The 16658-nt window shown below is 43.0% G+C and overlaps 1 protein-coding gene across 17 annotated transcripts in view; it reads right to left on the reverse strand.

The window, feature by feature from the left end:
- The window catches only part of PCDH15 (protocadherin related 15), a 617117-nt gene that overhangs the window by 57986 nt on the left and 542473 nt on the right, over nucleotides 1-16658 (reverse strand). For all 17 annotated transcript variants that reach the window (XM_072930869.1, XM_072930868.1, XM_072930871.1 and 14 more), the window contains 3 exons: nucleotides 14346-14486; nucleotides 12042-12154; nucleotides 173-282 (listed from right to left, as the gene is read on the reverse strand). In XM_072930869.1, coding sequence (XP_072786970.1) covers nucleotides 173-282; nucleotides 12042-12154; nucleotides 14346-14486 — 364 coding nt within the window. The remainder of the gene's footprint in view (nucleotides 1-172; nucleotides 283-12041; nucleotides 12155-14345; nucleotides 14487-16658) is intronic.

Here is a 16658-nt window from a genome sequence, read left to right on the forward strand (position 1 = left end):
TGATTTTTGGGATTTCACCTCAATGACCTGGGAGTTCTTCTCCAGCCTTAATGATTCTGTGATTCACCTCAGCAGCTTTGCTTCTCCACAATTTCTCGCAGAGCTCTGGTTCCCCATAGCCACGAGACTGAAATACTAATATTAATAACAATATTAATATTCTTCCACTTACCCTCTTCATTCCCTGACACAATAGAGTACACGACTGTCTGGTTCAAGGCGGCCGCAGTGACAACGGTGACCACGGTTCCCTTCGGGGCACTTTCACTCACTGGGGGAGGCCTGCAGAGTGGGACAGAAAGATTTTTCTTACATTGCTGAACAGCAGGTTATTGACACTTATCCCTCAGGTTAGTATGTTCTCTACCTTTTAGGCTGCCAAAGGATTTTTTATTAGGGAAAATCATATTCAAAATGAAAATGTTTAACCTTTGAGAGTGCAAAAGTCACTGAGAGGTCCAATAGACAAGAGGTGGCAATGTAAAGATGTAGTGACTCTTGGACCTGAGAAGTGGGAAAGCAGGGAATAATGAGGAGAAACAAGAACCACCACAGCCTGATAAATTGGAAGTAAAAGTCAAAATAGATATTTTCTAGATATACTTTTTATATATATAGATCTCTCTTATAATAGATCTTGAATATATTCATGACTACTAAGAAAGCTCAGTAATCTGTCAGCAAATTACCCAGGACAATTAATTTATGGGTAAAATTCCACACCTTAAAGAGGAATCACTTTAGCATCACCTGTACAGGAATTTCCACTCTTCACAAAGATCCAAAAATTTTCATGCCAACACATTTTGGTACCAAAACCCAAGATGCTTTTCAAGAAATGAATTTCAACCCAAGGCTACCCAACCACTGCAAAGGTGGGCAGGCCCTGGCACAGGGTACCCATAGCAGCTGTGGCTGCCCCTGGATCACTAGAAGTGTCCAATGCCAGGCAGGACTTTGGAGCTTGGAGCAGCCTGGCATGGAATGTGTCCCTTGGCAGGGGTGGCACTGGATGGGCTTTGAGGCCCTTTGAACCAAACCATTCCATGACTCTGTGCTGATGTCTTCAAATCAGCAATCCAAACAATTTCAACAAGAAGCGGGAGGCTTGAGCTCATCTCAAATCCTCCTCCTCAGATTTTGCTCATGGCAAGCAGTAGTTGAATTCATGCTTCAAACTCTTCAAAATAAATTTAAAAGGAATTTTTATGAATGTAGATGGGTTTTTTTAATGTATTATGCAGATATTTTCAATTTTTAAAAATTACACTCGTTCAATAGATAACAAAATAAACACCAGATGAGGATCTGCTGAGAGAAGCTTCAGAGTCTGAAGATCAGTTGTGCACCGATCTTCAAAATTCTGGACAGAATCTACAGCTGCTTCTTTACAGGGAATATCATGGAGGTACTTGGAAGACCAAGTGGCACCTGGGGACAAGGTCTAGTGGTGGCCCTAGCAGTGCTGGAGGAACAGTTTGATTTAATGGTCCCAGGGGTCTTTTCAGGCCTAAATAATTCTGTGATTCCATTAATTATTTTATGACTTTCCCCTTTCATCTTTCAGGTGGTTTTCAAATCCTCCATCCCATACATTTTCCCATTCTAAGGGCAGGGAATGGGCACAGCCCCAAAGGTGCCAGAGCTCCAGGAGCACTGGGACAACGCTCTCAGGGACTGGGTGGGATTGTTGGGGTGTCTGGGCAGGATCCCAGGAGCTGGGATCAGTGATCCTTGTCTGTCCCTTACAGCTCAGGATATTCCATGATTATACAAAATTTGGAACCCTGCGGAAGAGGTTTTACAGTGACTTCTGTGAGCCAGAGAGAAGTTTAATAAGAGGATCCATGTTTACCCCCAAAAGAATTTTCTATCAAGGTCGTTGACATAGAAATCAAGAAAGAAAGAGGATAAATAAGAGAAACCTGCAGCTGCCTATTCCAATGAGCATTTGTTTGTCTCTCGTGACCAATGAGTAAAGTGTAAACTTCTGAGTTTGGTAAGAATGTGTAAAAAGCATGCATTGCTATAATAAAAACAGTTTGAAGCCTTCTGAAAATTGAGTTTCAAATTGAGTTGCTTTGTGTTGTCTCCATCTGAACTCCACAGAACACCAGGAAACAATCCCAACTATTGAACCCAAACTTTTCCCACCAAGAAGTGGCCAATCTTCTCTTGCAGTCTACCTTACAAACATTTCCTTTGGAATCAATATTGCTTTGAACTTCCTGGAAAAATTTAGATATAATGAATATTTGGAATTAAGTTTTGGATCATGGAACATAACAGTGCTCTCCTCTTTTTTCCACTGATGGAAAAATCCCCTTTTGCTCAAACCCTCACGCACGGAGCAGATCCCTCTGATTCCACTGTTCTGTGTCACTGGTTGGAATAAAGTTCCTTGCTGCTCCTTAATTTATTAAGCTCTAAAACCTCTTTTCATTGCTATGAAAAGCTTTTTAATGTGCATTTTACCAATGCAAATGCTAATCTTATGGATTAAAAAGATGCCAAAAGGCAGGGAAAGACAGGGAAAGATGGGGGAAAAAGCTGCCAAAGCTGGAAGCATTTAAAGCTGGAGTTCTTTTGATGAGGTCAGAGAGGGAAATGCCCCTTTTTATACTGCATTATAGATGATGTTTTCTTTGTCTTCTAAAGGTGTGGGAGTTTTACAAAAGCCCTACATTTCATTCCCAGCATAATTCCAGGATATTGTTGCAGTGGGAATGACCTTATAGCTCCCTGTGCCAGTGCTGCATCCAATTGATTGACAAATCAATAATAATTAGTGAGAGGTTGTCTGTTTGCTCTGGAGAGAAGGGGAAGAACAGCACTCCCCATGGTAATTGCAATTATTTCATTCCCTTCCTTGAATTCCAGGGATTTGGAACAACAGGAGTAATGCATCAGCTGCAGTAAAACACCCAGAAACAAAGCAGTAAAAGATGAGCCTCCAGCTTCCTATATTCTGCTCTTTATCCTGTGCTTCCAGCTCTAATAACCTTTCTAAGGGAATAAATTCCTTATTTTCCAGTGTTTGAATGGCTAAGATGGAAAATGATGCGCTTTTTTTTCCTGACATATTATTAGAGGGTGTGTTAGGGCACAGGCAAAGGGGGTTTTATGCTTTAATTTTGCATCACTGGATGATAAAAGCTGGAATTTTTGTGGGAAGAGGAAAGCAGGAGAATCCAGCCCAAGCCACCCAGAAAAGGATTAGAAAACTCCCATGGGAGTGGAAGAGATGGGAATTTCTGTAGCTCAACACCACTGGGGGACAGGGAGGGTGAAGGGGTTGGTGTGTCAGTGTCACCCGGGTGTGTCTCTGCCTCCCAGCCCAGTGCTGACTCCATGGAACCAGAGTTGTTAAGGATGGAAAAGACCTCCAAGATCATCAAGTCCAACCATCAGCCAGCACCACCCTGCTCCCCACTAACCATGTCCCCAGGTGCCACCTCCACACAGTTTATGGAAGACCTCCAGGAATGGGCACTCCAAAGCTCCCTGGGCAGCCCCTGCCAAGGCCTGAGCACCCTTTCCATGGAGAAATTCCTGCTGCTGTCCAAGCTGAGCCTCCCCTGGCACAGCTTGAGGCCGTTTCTCCTTGTCCTGTCCCTGTTCCCTGGCAGCAGAGCCCGACCCGCCCTGGCTGTCCCCTCCTGGCAGGAGCTGTGCAGAGCCACAAGGTCCCCCCTGAGCCTCCTTTTCTCCAGGCTGAGCCCCTTCCCAGCTCCCTCAGCCGCTCCTGGGGCTCCAGCCCCTTCCCCAGCTCCCTTCCCTTCCCTGGAATTGCTTTGAGATAATTGAAACATTTTCAATGAAGTGCTTCCTTTCTGAATTTCTGAACTCCCCACCTTCTCAAACCTGCGATTTCTGATTTCTTCCCAAGACTCACATGCCCAGGATCCACATCCATCCCATCCCTGGATGTGAGAATGTCCCTTGCAATAAATGATAATTCACCTGCATCTCACAAACCTTAGGGATAAACCACATTTAACACCCACTTTAATTCCCTCCACCTCAGCCTTATCCAGAGTTTTAACCTTCTCTTCTCCACACCATCACCCTTTGACCATGACAATTTTAATTTATTTCATCCATTTCCATGGTATTTTTTTCCAGGACCATCACAGCAATGTGGCATTTCTGCCCTTTGTTTCATTTTAGCTTTTCCACAGGAATAATAAATGATATCTTGGGAGCATCCAGGATGGGATGGAGACCAGGAGAGACCTCATTGATTTCTCTGAGTATGAAACCACAAAATATGTTTGTACCTCAGAAAACAAAGCAACCATAAAGAAGAACAGGATTAAAATAAAGACATTATTTGTGCACAAAAATACTGAAAATAAATAAAGTTTAAAAAAAAAAATCACTGAATTTATATCTTAATTATCTGTGTCTTGATCAGAGGGAAAGGGAGACTGTACACGTCTCAAACACTGAAAGGCACAACTACTGGAAGTGTCCAAGTGAAATTTTAACTTTTCCTGTCTACTTTTCTGCTTCTTTTTCCCTGTGCTAAACACATCACTCCCAGCCCTTTTTCAATTTGCCTGATAGCCAATATGCTTTAAATTCACCATGAAACTTGTCTATCTCCAAAAGCATGAATGCGAGATTTAATAAAAAATTAAATTTCAAGCCAGCAAAACCAATAATAATTTGGAAAATTGGTTCAGAGCTGAAACTTAATAGTGGGATGTGAATGGACTCCATATGAGCAACTTTAGTTGCCTCTACTCTGTGGACTTTATATTTTATATCTATTTATATAGAATATTATAATAAAAAATATTTTTATGTCTTTATATTTTAATTTATGGAACTCCATAAAAACCCCTTAGAAATTAAGTTTTGGTTCTGTTTAATTAAATTTCTCACCTTAACTTGATTAACATTGAGGGTAATTTTATTCTTAGGGTGGTGAGAGAGCCAGAGCAGCTGAGGCTGCCCCTGGATCCCTGGCAGTGCCCAAGGCCAGGTTTGGAGCAACCTGGGACAGAGGAAGGTGTCCCTGCCCATGGCAGGGGTGGCACTGGATGGGCTTTAATGTCCCTTCCAATCCAAACCAGTCTGGAATTCCATGTTCCCTATGGCAGTTCTTTTAATCCTTTTACCAGCACATAAAAACTACCTTGGCTTCCTGTGCTTGCTCAATAAAAGACAGACCTTGACACATTTTAGAGTAATAAATTATCATTTTATCAAGTTTTATACACATTTTAGAGCAATAATCCATCAATTTATCATGGTTTTGCTCTTCTAGTAACTACCTGAACAACTTGTCCCAAGCAATTATTTTTTTTTTCTGGAAACGAATATTTTTGTCCCAATTAGATGTATTTAGTGAGCAGTTTATCTTCAGAGTGTCACAGATTCCTTCCTGGACTTGATATCCTGTCTTTCTGTCTCAATTCCCAATTTGGTTGGAGGCATTCTGACCTTCCCATGGTATTTATCTCCAAAACAAATGACAAGGGAGTCTGGACATTGCCCCAGTGATCCTGTCTTAACCTATTGTATTTTAACCCAAATGTCAGGTTTTGCTCTCCTGACCTCTCTGTGCCCATGTCATCCCTCCAACCTTCCCAAATTAAACCTGAGGCCACGAAGGCAGGAATATTCCTGCCTGGATTCTGCAGAAACAAACAAAAAAAAAGTGTGGGGGGAAATGTCCACCAAGCCCAACGTTGGGCACAGTCACACACTTGGACTGGTCAGACTGATGGGATAAATTCCAAGGATAACATGACTAGAAGGAAAACACACTGCTGGATGCTAATGGGGTTTAATACTAAAATTATGGATAATTTCAGTTCCATATGCACACCCCCAGAGTGATTTATTCCTACATTTCATTAACGTGGTATTGGGAGATCTGACCCTCAGCCTTTCCAAGCACAGCTTCCCTGCTGGGATCTGGCTCCCTGTGCTTTCCTCTTCCCCAGGAAACATCCCACCAGGACATTTCATTGAAAAATAATTCCTAAAATTCTAGTTTCCTTTTCATCTGGTATAAAGAAGCATAGGATTTTAATAAAATGCCATCAGCACTACTAACACAAGGAAAAGCAGGGGGAAAAGGATCCTTCTCCTGTAATCACCTGGTAACTCACTCCCCAATTCTTTCATGAAAAATCCTGCTTCAGTACCTGCTGTAGAAATAATATAGTTTAATTTTATAACCACATTTACTAAGTTTTTATTACAAACCAAAAAAAATATCAGTAGAAAATCACTCTAAAGCCGTGATTCCAAAGGGAAAATCACACACATTTTCTGAATCCAAGCTGCCACTGATGTGAGATGCAAATTCCAAATGTATGTTGGAAGCTCCAGCTTAAGTGTGAGCAAAACATCGACTGCTTTTACCCCCACATCTCAAAAATGCTGCAACTGGAAGGTTGCCTGTAGTTTTCCCTTGATAAAATGTAAATTTCATCCTAGGAAAGCTGGGAAAAGCAGTGGTAGGACCTGGATATGCTGGGAAAAGGATGATCCAAATGGATGCTCTAAATTGACTAGCATTAAACAAAACATCTTGAGGGACAAAACACTTCTGAGGGACAAAAGTAACCCCCTGTGGACTCTGCCAAGAAAGGGGAAATGATTCCCGAGGGGAAAAATGATCCTTAACAGGGGAAAATTCCAAGGATCTCTGCTAGGAGGGGAAAAGGGAAACTTCAGTGAACAGAGGTTTAAAGAAATGCAGCTCAGGAGCAACTGATGGAAAAGCATCTAAGGCCAGGCTGGATGGGCTTGGAGCAGCCTGGGACAGTGGAAGGTGTCCCTGCCCATGGCAGGGATGGCACTGGATGGGATTTAAAGACCCTTCCAGCCAAAACCATTCTGGAATTCTCTGATTCATCAAGGCCTCAGCCATCCACAGATATTGAGAACCATGGAACACCCAAAGTTGGGACAGGACCACTCTTTCCATATCCTGAGCTCAGACCCAGAGCACTGGGGATGCTCTTTCCACCTTTCTGAAGGAAGCACCAAATTATAGATTCCAACCATGGCATGCCACTCCCTACCCTCACTGTCACTGTGCAGGGTTCCCCATTCCCTGTTTCCCAATGAGGAAAACTGAGTGAACAGCAGGAAACCAGAGAACTGGGGAAAATCTTGGAATAATTTACTCCTGATACAGCTCCATGATTGTATTTTGTGAAATCCTTTTGCTTGGATGGTGTTGGAATCCAATATTTAAGGATTTAATTGGGTGGAAAACATTATGACGGCTCTGCCACCGAGGGAGAGCGAGCTCCACGTGTCCCCAGATCTCCCTTTTTAGGCAGAACACATTTCCACAGCAGTGCTGGTGCTGGGAGAGAAATAAAATTAAATAAAATGCCACACTACATTGACATCGAGGTACAGCCTGGAATTCACAGCTTCCCAGATTTCCCCATAAAACTTCAGATTGCTGGGCAACTGGACACATCTTTTCTGACAGGCTGGGGAGCTGTAATGCAACACTAACAGAAGCTGTAAGTTTGCAAAATTCCCCATTTTTCCTGTTCTGGAATGACTGAACACCTGGTTAATGTGCCCACAGGCACTAATTAGGAAGCAATGATGCTGCTCCTGGTTCCCATTCCATTCCCTGCTCCAGCTACGAGCAATGACCTTCCCCTTGCAGAGGATGTGGAATTTATTAATTAACACAACACCAAAAACACCCCAAATCCCTTTCAACTTTTACTCTTTTAAATTGAGGACGTGCTCATAAAGAGGACAGGCTTGCTAAAAATACCTCTTTATATTCATCTGAGGTTCCAGTTACATCTGGTCTTCACTGTTTCATAGTGCTACTAATTAATATCTGTTAATTAAGAAATGGAAATGCTGCCATAAGTTGTTGTGAAGTAATGGAAACTTCTGGATTAAATCTTTGATCCAGAGGTGATCTGAGTCAAGTCAGGACAAAAGAAAGAAGAACTTGGGAAAGGGGCTCTGTATGGCAGATTTTATCTTATCAAAAATTTGATTTATTTGGTTTATTGGGTTTTAACCTTCTTTTTTTGGTTGTCCAGAGGAGCTGTGGCTGGAAGTATCCAAGGGATGCTGGACAGGGCTTGGAGCAACCTGGGACAGTGGAAGGTGTCCTTGCCCATGGCAGGGGTGGAATGAGATGAACTTTAAGGTACCTCCTAGCCCCAACCACTCTGGAATTCCACGGTTCTTTATTCAGAGACCATTTTGCTGGCACAAAGCAGGATGAGATCAAAGCCAGCATCAAAAACCTTTAATAAAGTGTGTGAATTGTCTCGCTCTGTTTGGGGCAGGGATGTAGAAAACCTCCTTCATCCCCCCCAACCCACTCTCCAGGCTGTCACACGGGCTGGAGACACTGGACATGTCCATGTCTTCCACCAGTTCTGTAGAAAACCCCTGGAATCTGACTGACAGCATACACCCTGAGGGAGATGTGACAAAAGCAGCATCAGCCATGTCCTTCCCTGGCAACAAAGTCAGCTGGGCTCTGAGGTGGCCCAGCCATCTCTGACTAAATGCCCACACGCCCCAGCACTCTGATTTTTTGGGATTTTTGCCTCTTTTCTCCGCAGTGTGTTTTTGTAGAACAATGCCTGGCTTGGCAAACTTTGTTTGTCAGGCCATCAGCTCGTTCTGAGTCATCCTTAACACCCATGGCAAGGACAGACAAGCACCCACCCTGCCACTGCAGCTCAGCTCCTGGGCTCCACAGGGAGGGAAGATCCAGCTGGAGCCCTGGGACCATGCAGGGCTGACCACAGAGTCATTAGGGTTGGAAAAGCCCTCAAAGGCCATCGTGTCCAGCTGGGAAGCCTGTTCCCCATTAACCATGTCCCCCAGTGCCACATCCACACCTGTGTGACATCTTCCAAATGGGCACTCCAAAGCTCCCTGGGCAGCCCCTGCCAAGGCCTGAGCACCCTTTCCATGGAGAAATTCCTGCTGCTGTCCAAGCTGAGCCTCCCCTGGCACAGCTTGAGGCCGTTTCCCCTTGTCCTGTCCCTGTTCCCTGGCAGCAGAGCCCGACCCCCCCAGCTCCAAGCTTTTTCCAGGAAGCTGAAGAGAGTGAGAAGATTGCCTGCTGCAGCTCTGCTTCTCAGAGGGATGAAACATCTCAGAGGGAGGGGATGAGAAACATCCCAAATCCCACCTGGCTTTCTCTTGCCAGTCCCCTCCAGAGAGGCCAAGGATGCAGAAGATCCCCTCTGATGGACTTTAGGGGGGTCTCTCACTGTCATTAGGAAGGAACTATATTTTATCCCTCACTTATCATAAATCAATTGCTCCATTCTGTATTATCTGAATCTCAGAGCTGTCAGCTACCCTTTACTGTTCAATATGGAGAGCACAGCAGTGTTTAGAAGTCTCCAGAATAATTTACAATCCAAACAAAGAAAGTGGGGGGAAAAAGAGACCAATTAATTTGCCCTAAATGATGCAATAATGCAGAGGGAGAGCCAGCGAATAAATACCACTCTGCCTTCATCCATTTGACTGGTGTCTCCTCTGGAAGTCACTCTGAAAAGGGATAATGATCAATCAAACTCTCCCTGGGTGTGGAGAGGGCTCCAAGCAGTGCTTGTGTTCCTTTGGCAGAGCTGCCAGGCTCTGCAGGTCAGCTCAAGGCAGAGTGGCACTTTCAACTCCCTTTCTGCTCATGCCATCTGCTCTCTCTCTCTCTATTTTGGATTTATTTTTGATTTTGTAGCAGAGGCTGCAGCTTTATTTGGTAAAACTGTTCAACTATGACCTTTCCCTAAATACACAGGGAGGAAGTTTGTAAATCAGCTCCAGAACAGTGCTGGAATCATCCAGATTATGATAATTAGACAAGCAAATATCAATACTAATCCACTCTAAAGCCACTAATTCTCAATCCATCTGAAATCTGAGCAGCCACATCAAGCAGTTTTTTGTTTTGCAAGGGGCACCATTGCTCTGTGCTGCCTTTCACCCTAAAGATATCCCATGTCACCAGAAAATGAGGTCCTGTGACACCTGCCAGTTCCAGCTTGCATCACTGTCAACAAACCAAACACAAAGCACAGCCTGCAGTGTGACAATCCCTGAAAACTTTAGGAATCAACACTAGTCCTGCTCCCAAATATTTGAGAGTCTCAGAGCTGAATCAGAAACTTCTGGGGTTGTTTTAATTTTACTTTTGACATTGAGGAAAATAAATAAATGCCTTTACTGTCCCAAAAAGATTTTAAGAGCTTCTTAGCACTGTGCTAAGGATTTCCCAGGAATGGAGCTGTGCTTTGAAAAGGGAAACCAGGCTGTCCAGATAATCCTGAAGAGTTCACAGGGACACAAAGATAACCTGGCTTATTCAGGTGCTGTCATCAAAAGGTATTGTGGGCTACAAGTCACTTTGTATTTCAACAGTTCTTCACTGTAGTGAAAAAACATTCTGGGATAAAACTGGAGCTCAAGGCATGCTCAGGAATCCCACAATCCCAGAGTGGTTTGAGTTGGAAGGGACCTCAAAGCCCAACCAGTGCCATGGGCAGGCACACCTCCCACTGTCCCAGGCTGCTCCAAGCCCTGTCCAACCTGGCCTTGGGCACTGCCAGGGATCCAGGGGCAGCCCCAGCTGCTCTGGGCACCCTGTGCCAGGGCCTGCCCAATATCCCACCTATCCCTGCCCTCTGTCAATCTGAACCCATTCCCCTTGTCCCGTCACTCCAGTTATTGATGGAGAGTCCCTCTCCAGCTCCCCTGTGTCCCTTCAGGCCCTGGAAGGAGCTGTGAGGTCTCCACACCCCCTTCCCTTCTCCAGGCTGAGCATTCCCAGCCTGGCTCCAGAGGGAAGCTGCTCCAGTCACCTCAATAATTTCTGAGCCCTCTCTGGATTTGCCCCACAGCAAGTTTGCTCCAACAAACACCTGCCTGCCCTGATCTGAAATTCCAGTCACAAATGGACATGTTTGTGTTTGCTACATTACCCAGAGTAATGCAGCAAACACTGCACACATCTGGAGAGACCTAAGGAACAGCAAGGAGCAGCAGGAACAATTTTTCTCTTGTGAAAAATCCTTCAGCAAAGGATTATTATCAAATGCAAAGTTTGTCATTTTGCACTGGTCCTTCAGATTTCACATTTGTTCCGAGTTAAATACAAAATTAGGAGAAGAGAGCCATGTTTTTGCAATTTTTCATTTCTTTAAGTGGGAAATATGCTAATACTCTGATCATGAGGACAAATACAGTGCAGATAATGAATTTTTGTCTAATCTTCTTTAAAGAGCTGAGCAAGCCCATCCTTTAGGGCTTACTGAAGACAATTTATGTTTAATTTCTGCTTTCTGATTCCCTGCAGTCCTTGGATTTGGAAATATCTGTACAAACCCCACCACATTCTGCTGCTGATTATGTCACTACAGTGGCATAGAGAGAACACATTGCAACTTCTTGATATCTTGAAGCTGCTTGCCCTGATCTTATCACTTCCTGCTATTGTACAGATGTCAAATTCAGGAACACATTCTCTTTTACAAAATTTAACAAACTAATCAGCCCATGCCCCACTTTTTTGTTTGCTTTTGATCAATTTTAAGATACTGAGGTTGATGATAATAAATTGTCAGAGGATAAATTTATGAAATTATAGCTCTGTAGTGGTAATAACCTTCACTTCTAACATTGAAGAGGTTGAGTGTGAGTTCTCCCACACCTCATGCAAATGGTGTAGATGATAAAAACAATGCCTCACAAAATGGTGTAGAGGGTCAAAACACACTCCAGGAAACAACCTAGAGCCCTGGTGATCCCAGTCCCAGTTCCAGCACATGAAATTTGTTTATCCAAATTACTGATATTTCAACAACTTCTGAGAGGAAAATTTCAAGCAAACCTTCCCTCACTATCACCATCAGCCAAGATCTTTCCAACTGGTGACAACCTGCTCAGAAAATAAAATTCCACCACAACAAAGTATTTTTGTAGCTCTGTTTCAGACTAGCCTTCAAGCAGGACTTCATTTTGACTTTAAAAATACCATTTTTAGGGTGAAAGAATGAACTCTTTACCTGTATTCATCCTGTGTGAAGCGTGGGATGACTGAGGGCTGCAGCACCGCAATTTCCACCGTGGTGGTGTTGAACTTCACTGGGTCCCCATCATCGTAGGCAATGACCACCAGCTACAAACAACACAGAAAACCAGTCTCTGACTACACAAAAGAACACTTTTCATCCCAAGTTCCAGCAATTCTGGTACTTGCAGGGTCTAAAAGATCAGACGTGATTTTCTTTTGCTGCAAGTCACACATGGTGTAAGAAAAAAACACAGAGGGAAAAGGTGACAGCCATCCTCAGGTTGAACCTCTGCTGGAAAATTTACAGAAACATGGTAAACTGGAGGAATTTGATTCCTGGAAAGGGTTGTTAAACATTGGAATGGGCTTCTCAGGGAGGTGTGGAGTCCCCATCCCTGGAGGTGTCTAAGAAACTGCTGGATGTGGCACTCAGCGCTCTGGCGGGGATTGCTCAAGGTTGGACTCGATGATCCTGGAGGGGTTTTCCAACCTCAATGATTCTGAGATTCTGTAACTCCCAACAAAACAAACAGGAAAAGCCCTGGGTGAGAATTATCTGTTGCTGACATTAATATCTAAAACCAAAGGCTCACTTTAGAATAAAAAAAACTTAACATCACTTCCCACCCCCTTCCAAAAAGTCCTCTGCAGAAAAGACATGTTCTAAGCTCAAACATGGACAAGACAAATTGCTTTCTCTTAAATGAGGCCTGTTATAAATATTTTGATTTTTAAAAATGTTTTATAATGTCTGTTTGTTGATTTTATCTGTGATTTTGTGCTGGCCCAAGCAGGATAATTTGTTTTGAGCTTTCACATGAAATGTGCTTGTGTGTGGACTCCAGCCCACTGAAGAAGGAGCAATGGGCATTTTTCCAGTTTTCTCCCTAAATTTTTCCTTATTTCTGGAGGTTGCTACATGAGGCAGGTCTGGTCTTCATTCTAGCAGAACATTTTCAACTAATTTCTGCCAGTCCAAGCTATTCCACAATAACCCTTTTTTTTTCCAGCCGGTATATCAGGAAAGTCACCAGTGCAACATATAATTGCAGAAATCATCCAGATGTTAAATAATGACTGGAAAAATTCCCAGAGGATTCAGCAGCAGACGCAAGCCCAGTGATCTTGAAACAAATATCAACTCCAAATGTTCCCATCACTGATTTCTGGAGTATTCTCTGTGCTTTTTCCCTAAGAATCCACATTTTCTGAAAAGTAGTTCCCTGCTGAATGTCCCATTTACTGCCCTAATATGAAACAGTGTGGGATAGGTCCCAGTTTCGGAAATAAGTACTGGAAGTAAAATAAGTACTAATAAGTAAAAACCGCAAATGCAGCAACACAAAAGTTTCACTCTGGTGATGTTAACCAAGAAAAAATCTTCTTCCTCCTTGGGTATTATTATATTAATTAGAAACTTAAAAGGACTTAAATTAGCATTGTCCTAAACCAGGGACTGCTCCAGCTCAATTAGCCCTTGATGGGACACTCAGGAGTGGAAAATAGCTTTATTCCTTATAAAGGAAGGTGTACAAAAAAAACTCTCTTTAACCCTCATTTTAGAAATAAATAACTGAAAGAAGGAATAAAACACCTTAATGAGTGTGAGGAAGTTTCCAAGTAGGGAAATTACAACCAGCCCGAGATATTACGGATATAATTTGTTTTTCTGACTTATCCACTTCTATTTTCATTTTTTACTATCCCCTCCCTTCATGGATTTTAAAGGGCAGATGTTCTGCTGATTTAGGTTAAAATCATACCTTAATCCACACTCATTCACTCCAGACCCTTTAGGAACAGTGACAACAAAATGGTAATTAAGTTTCCTTAAAATCAATGTTATTACATTAAAACACTTGTGAACAGGAACTCCTGAACGACCCAGCTGTGCAATAACTTAATTTACAAGACATCTAGCTCTTCTTACAAAGTTCTCCCCAAATTCTCCCCGAAAACCCTGTTGAAAGTGAACTTGGGAAAAATGAGGGCTCCCCAAACTGCCTCCCTGTTTTCCCCACCCTCCCAACACGTGCAACCACATCCCTTCAAGACATTCCTGAAATCAGAAGGCACAAAACACAAACCAGGAGAAAAAGATGGAAACAAAGGAACAGACAGAAGTGAAATTTTGCATGGAAACCAGATGGAAGGCTGGATTTGATAGTGGAGGTCTTTTCCAACCTTGATTCTGGAATCATTCTATGCAACAGAAAAAACACAGGGGAACCATGATGGTGAAAGGAATCCCAGCAAATCCAGGGAACATTTCGTGGCACTGCAGCTGAATTTGTACCTTGAACACTGTGCTGGGCTCTTCATTGAGGTTCACTCTGGTTACGACACGTCCGGAGTTTTCCTCCACGTCAAAAATGCTGGCACTGTAGGGAAACTGCACAACATCCACCTTGTAGCGAACCAGACTCGCTGGGGTGCCCTGGGATGCAAAAAGAGGAAAACTGGGTATTTTTGGGGATTTACACACCTCCTGAAGGATTAAAATGCAACATTGGTAAGGCCATCACAAGCAAAACTTGCTGTTTGTTTTCCTCAAATCTAAGCAACCCATTCAATCCCCATCAAATCCCTTCCATGAAACCTGAGAAGTCCAGGAGGAAAAATCACCAGAGGTTTGGAAAGAAAAGGGCTGAAACCCTCACCTACTTAAACCAAGAGGTATTTTATATAAACTGAAATTTTTAAACACAAGATGGGCATGGCTAAAGGCTGGTTAAAATAACTTTCAAATTTATGTCTGAATAATGTCTGAATAATGGTTATCCATGCCAAAGTCTGGATACACAGAGATTTGGGACATTTTACAAAATTCCAGCTAAATTATTTGCTAAATATATTTGGGAATAGATTCAGAGAAACACTTATGTCCTGGCAACAGCATGATTTAATTTTCTGAGCACCTCTGAGTCTCAAGCTCAGATCAGGCTTTAACCTTTCTCTTGTATTTAAACAGCCAAAACATCATTAATGGTGGATGGCTGATTTTTCACCTGTATTCAATAATGTGCTGTGTTGGAACTGGGAATATATTCCATGTCCCATGCCAGCCACAAACTACATGGAAGCAGAACATTTTCTTTTGTAAACAGCAATGGAAATGGCTACAAAAGCGATTTGAGCTCACTAAATGCTATCAATATTTTGCTGATCCAACAGAAGTCATTTGAGCATTGCCTCTTGGAGCTCTCCAAGGAATTCCAGCCTGGGCAGGGTTTCTGAGGCCATCAGCAACTTTAATCATCCCAAATGGGTCTGCCAGGCATGTTCAAGTGGTTAGCAAATTAATAAATTATTGTGTTCATAGTTAAAAGCACTTTACATGTGCTACAGAGGGCAAATCCTGGAAAAAGTGAGAAATTTCTGGGGTCGGCATAGCAGAGTTCATTATCAACTTTCCCCCTGGCATTCCCTGCTTCAGTCATTTTTCTTCAATGCTATAATTAAGAGCAAATTACCTGCTGAAATCCAGCCTATTTAGACTCGGAGTAATGGCCTTAAACTTGCTTGGAAGACTAAGAATCCTCATCATCATTAAAGCTCCTCACACCAGGTAATTTGTGATTAAATAAACAAAATTCTCATCAGGTTATTGTTGTTCCTGATGTGATTATCAAGTACACTTTGCTCTTGTCACTTCAGAAAAATAACAAAACCAGGATTTATTTTTTATTTATGGTATTTTGGCACTGATGTAATTAGAAAAATCTCCTGAGAGATTTCCCAGGGAAATCTATTTAGAAGCGAGTTTTAATTATCTGAAATATTAATCATCTTTCGCCTCTGTTCTAAATTAATTTAGATGCATTATTATGTTTGCAGCAAAACTTGAATCTAGATGATAATATTCCCAAATAAACCACAGAGAAAGGATTGTGCTTGGCAGGAACCACATTTATTCTCTCCAACCAAAGTTTCCCTGAGATTCAGGACTAACATAAAACTTAAAAAAAACCGCTTATCCAGCTCCAATTATTTCTTCCATGGCTGCACAATTCCATAAGATTCCCTTTGCCTGGGGAAAATGCTGTTTATTTATGACTCAGGTGACAGCTACAAACATGTCCCCAGTATTGGTGAGGCTGCCCCTGGAAAAGGGGCCTCGCATGGTGCACATGTGGTAACTCTCAGCAGGAAAACTGTAATGGAATAAAGGCAGGGAAAATGGAGAGAAGGGAAAACACCAGGATTGTTGGAGGTCTTCATGTGTGTTTCTGCAAGCAGCTCAAGAGGAAGACAGGAATTGTTGCTTCCACTCTCAGGAGAGGAAGGCTGGAGCACTTTTGCTAGGAAGACAGAAGGAGAGAATTGGGAATGTCCATCTGGCTCCAGGGCGATCTTACAGTGCCTAAAGGGGCTCCAGGAGAGCTGGAGAGGGACTGGGGACAAGGGATGGAGGGACAGGACACAGGGAATGGCTCCCAGTGCCAGAAGGCAGGGCTGGATGGGATATTGGGAATAAGGAATTGTTCCCTGGCAGGGTGGGCAGGCCCTGGCACAGGGTGCCCAGAGCAGCTGTGGCTGCCCCTGGATCCCTGGCAGTGCCCAAGGCCAGGTTTGGAGCATCCTGGAACAGTGGAAGGTGTCCCTGCCC

The sequence above is a fragment of the Taeniopygia guttata genome, chromosome 6 (genome assembly GCF_048771995.1).
Source record: "Taeniopygia guttata chromosome 6, bTaeGut7.mat, whole genome shotgun sequence".
NCBI classification, from domain to species: Eukaryota; Metazoa; Chordata; class Aves; order Passeriformes; family Estrildidae; genus Taeniopygia; species Taeniopygia guttata.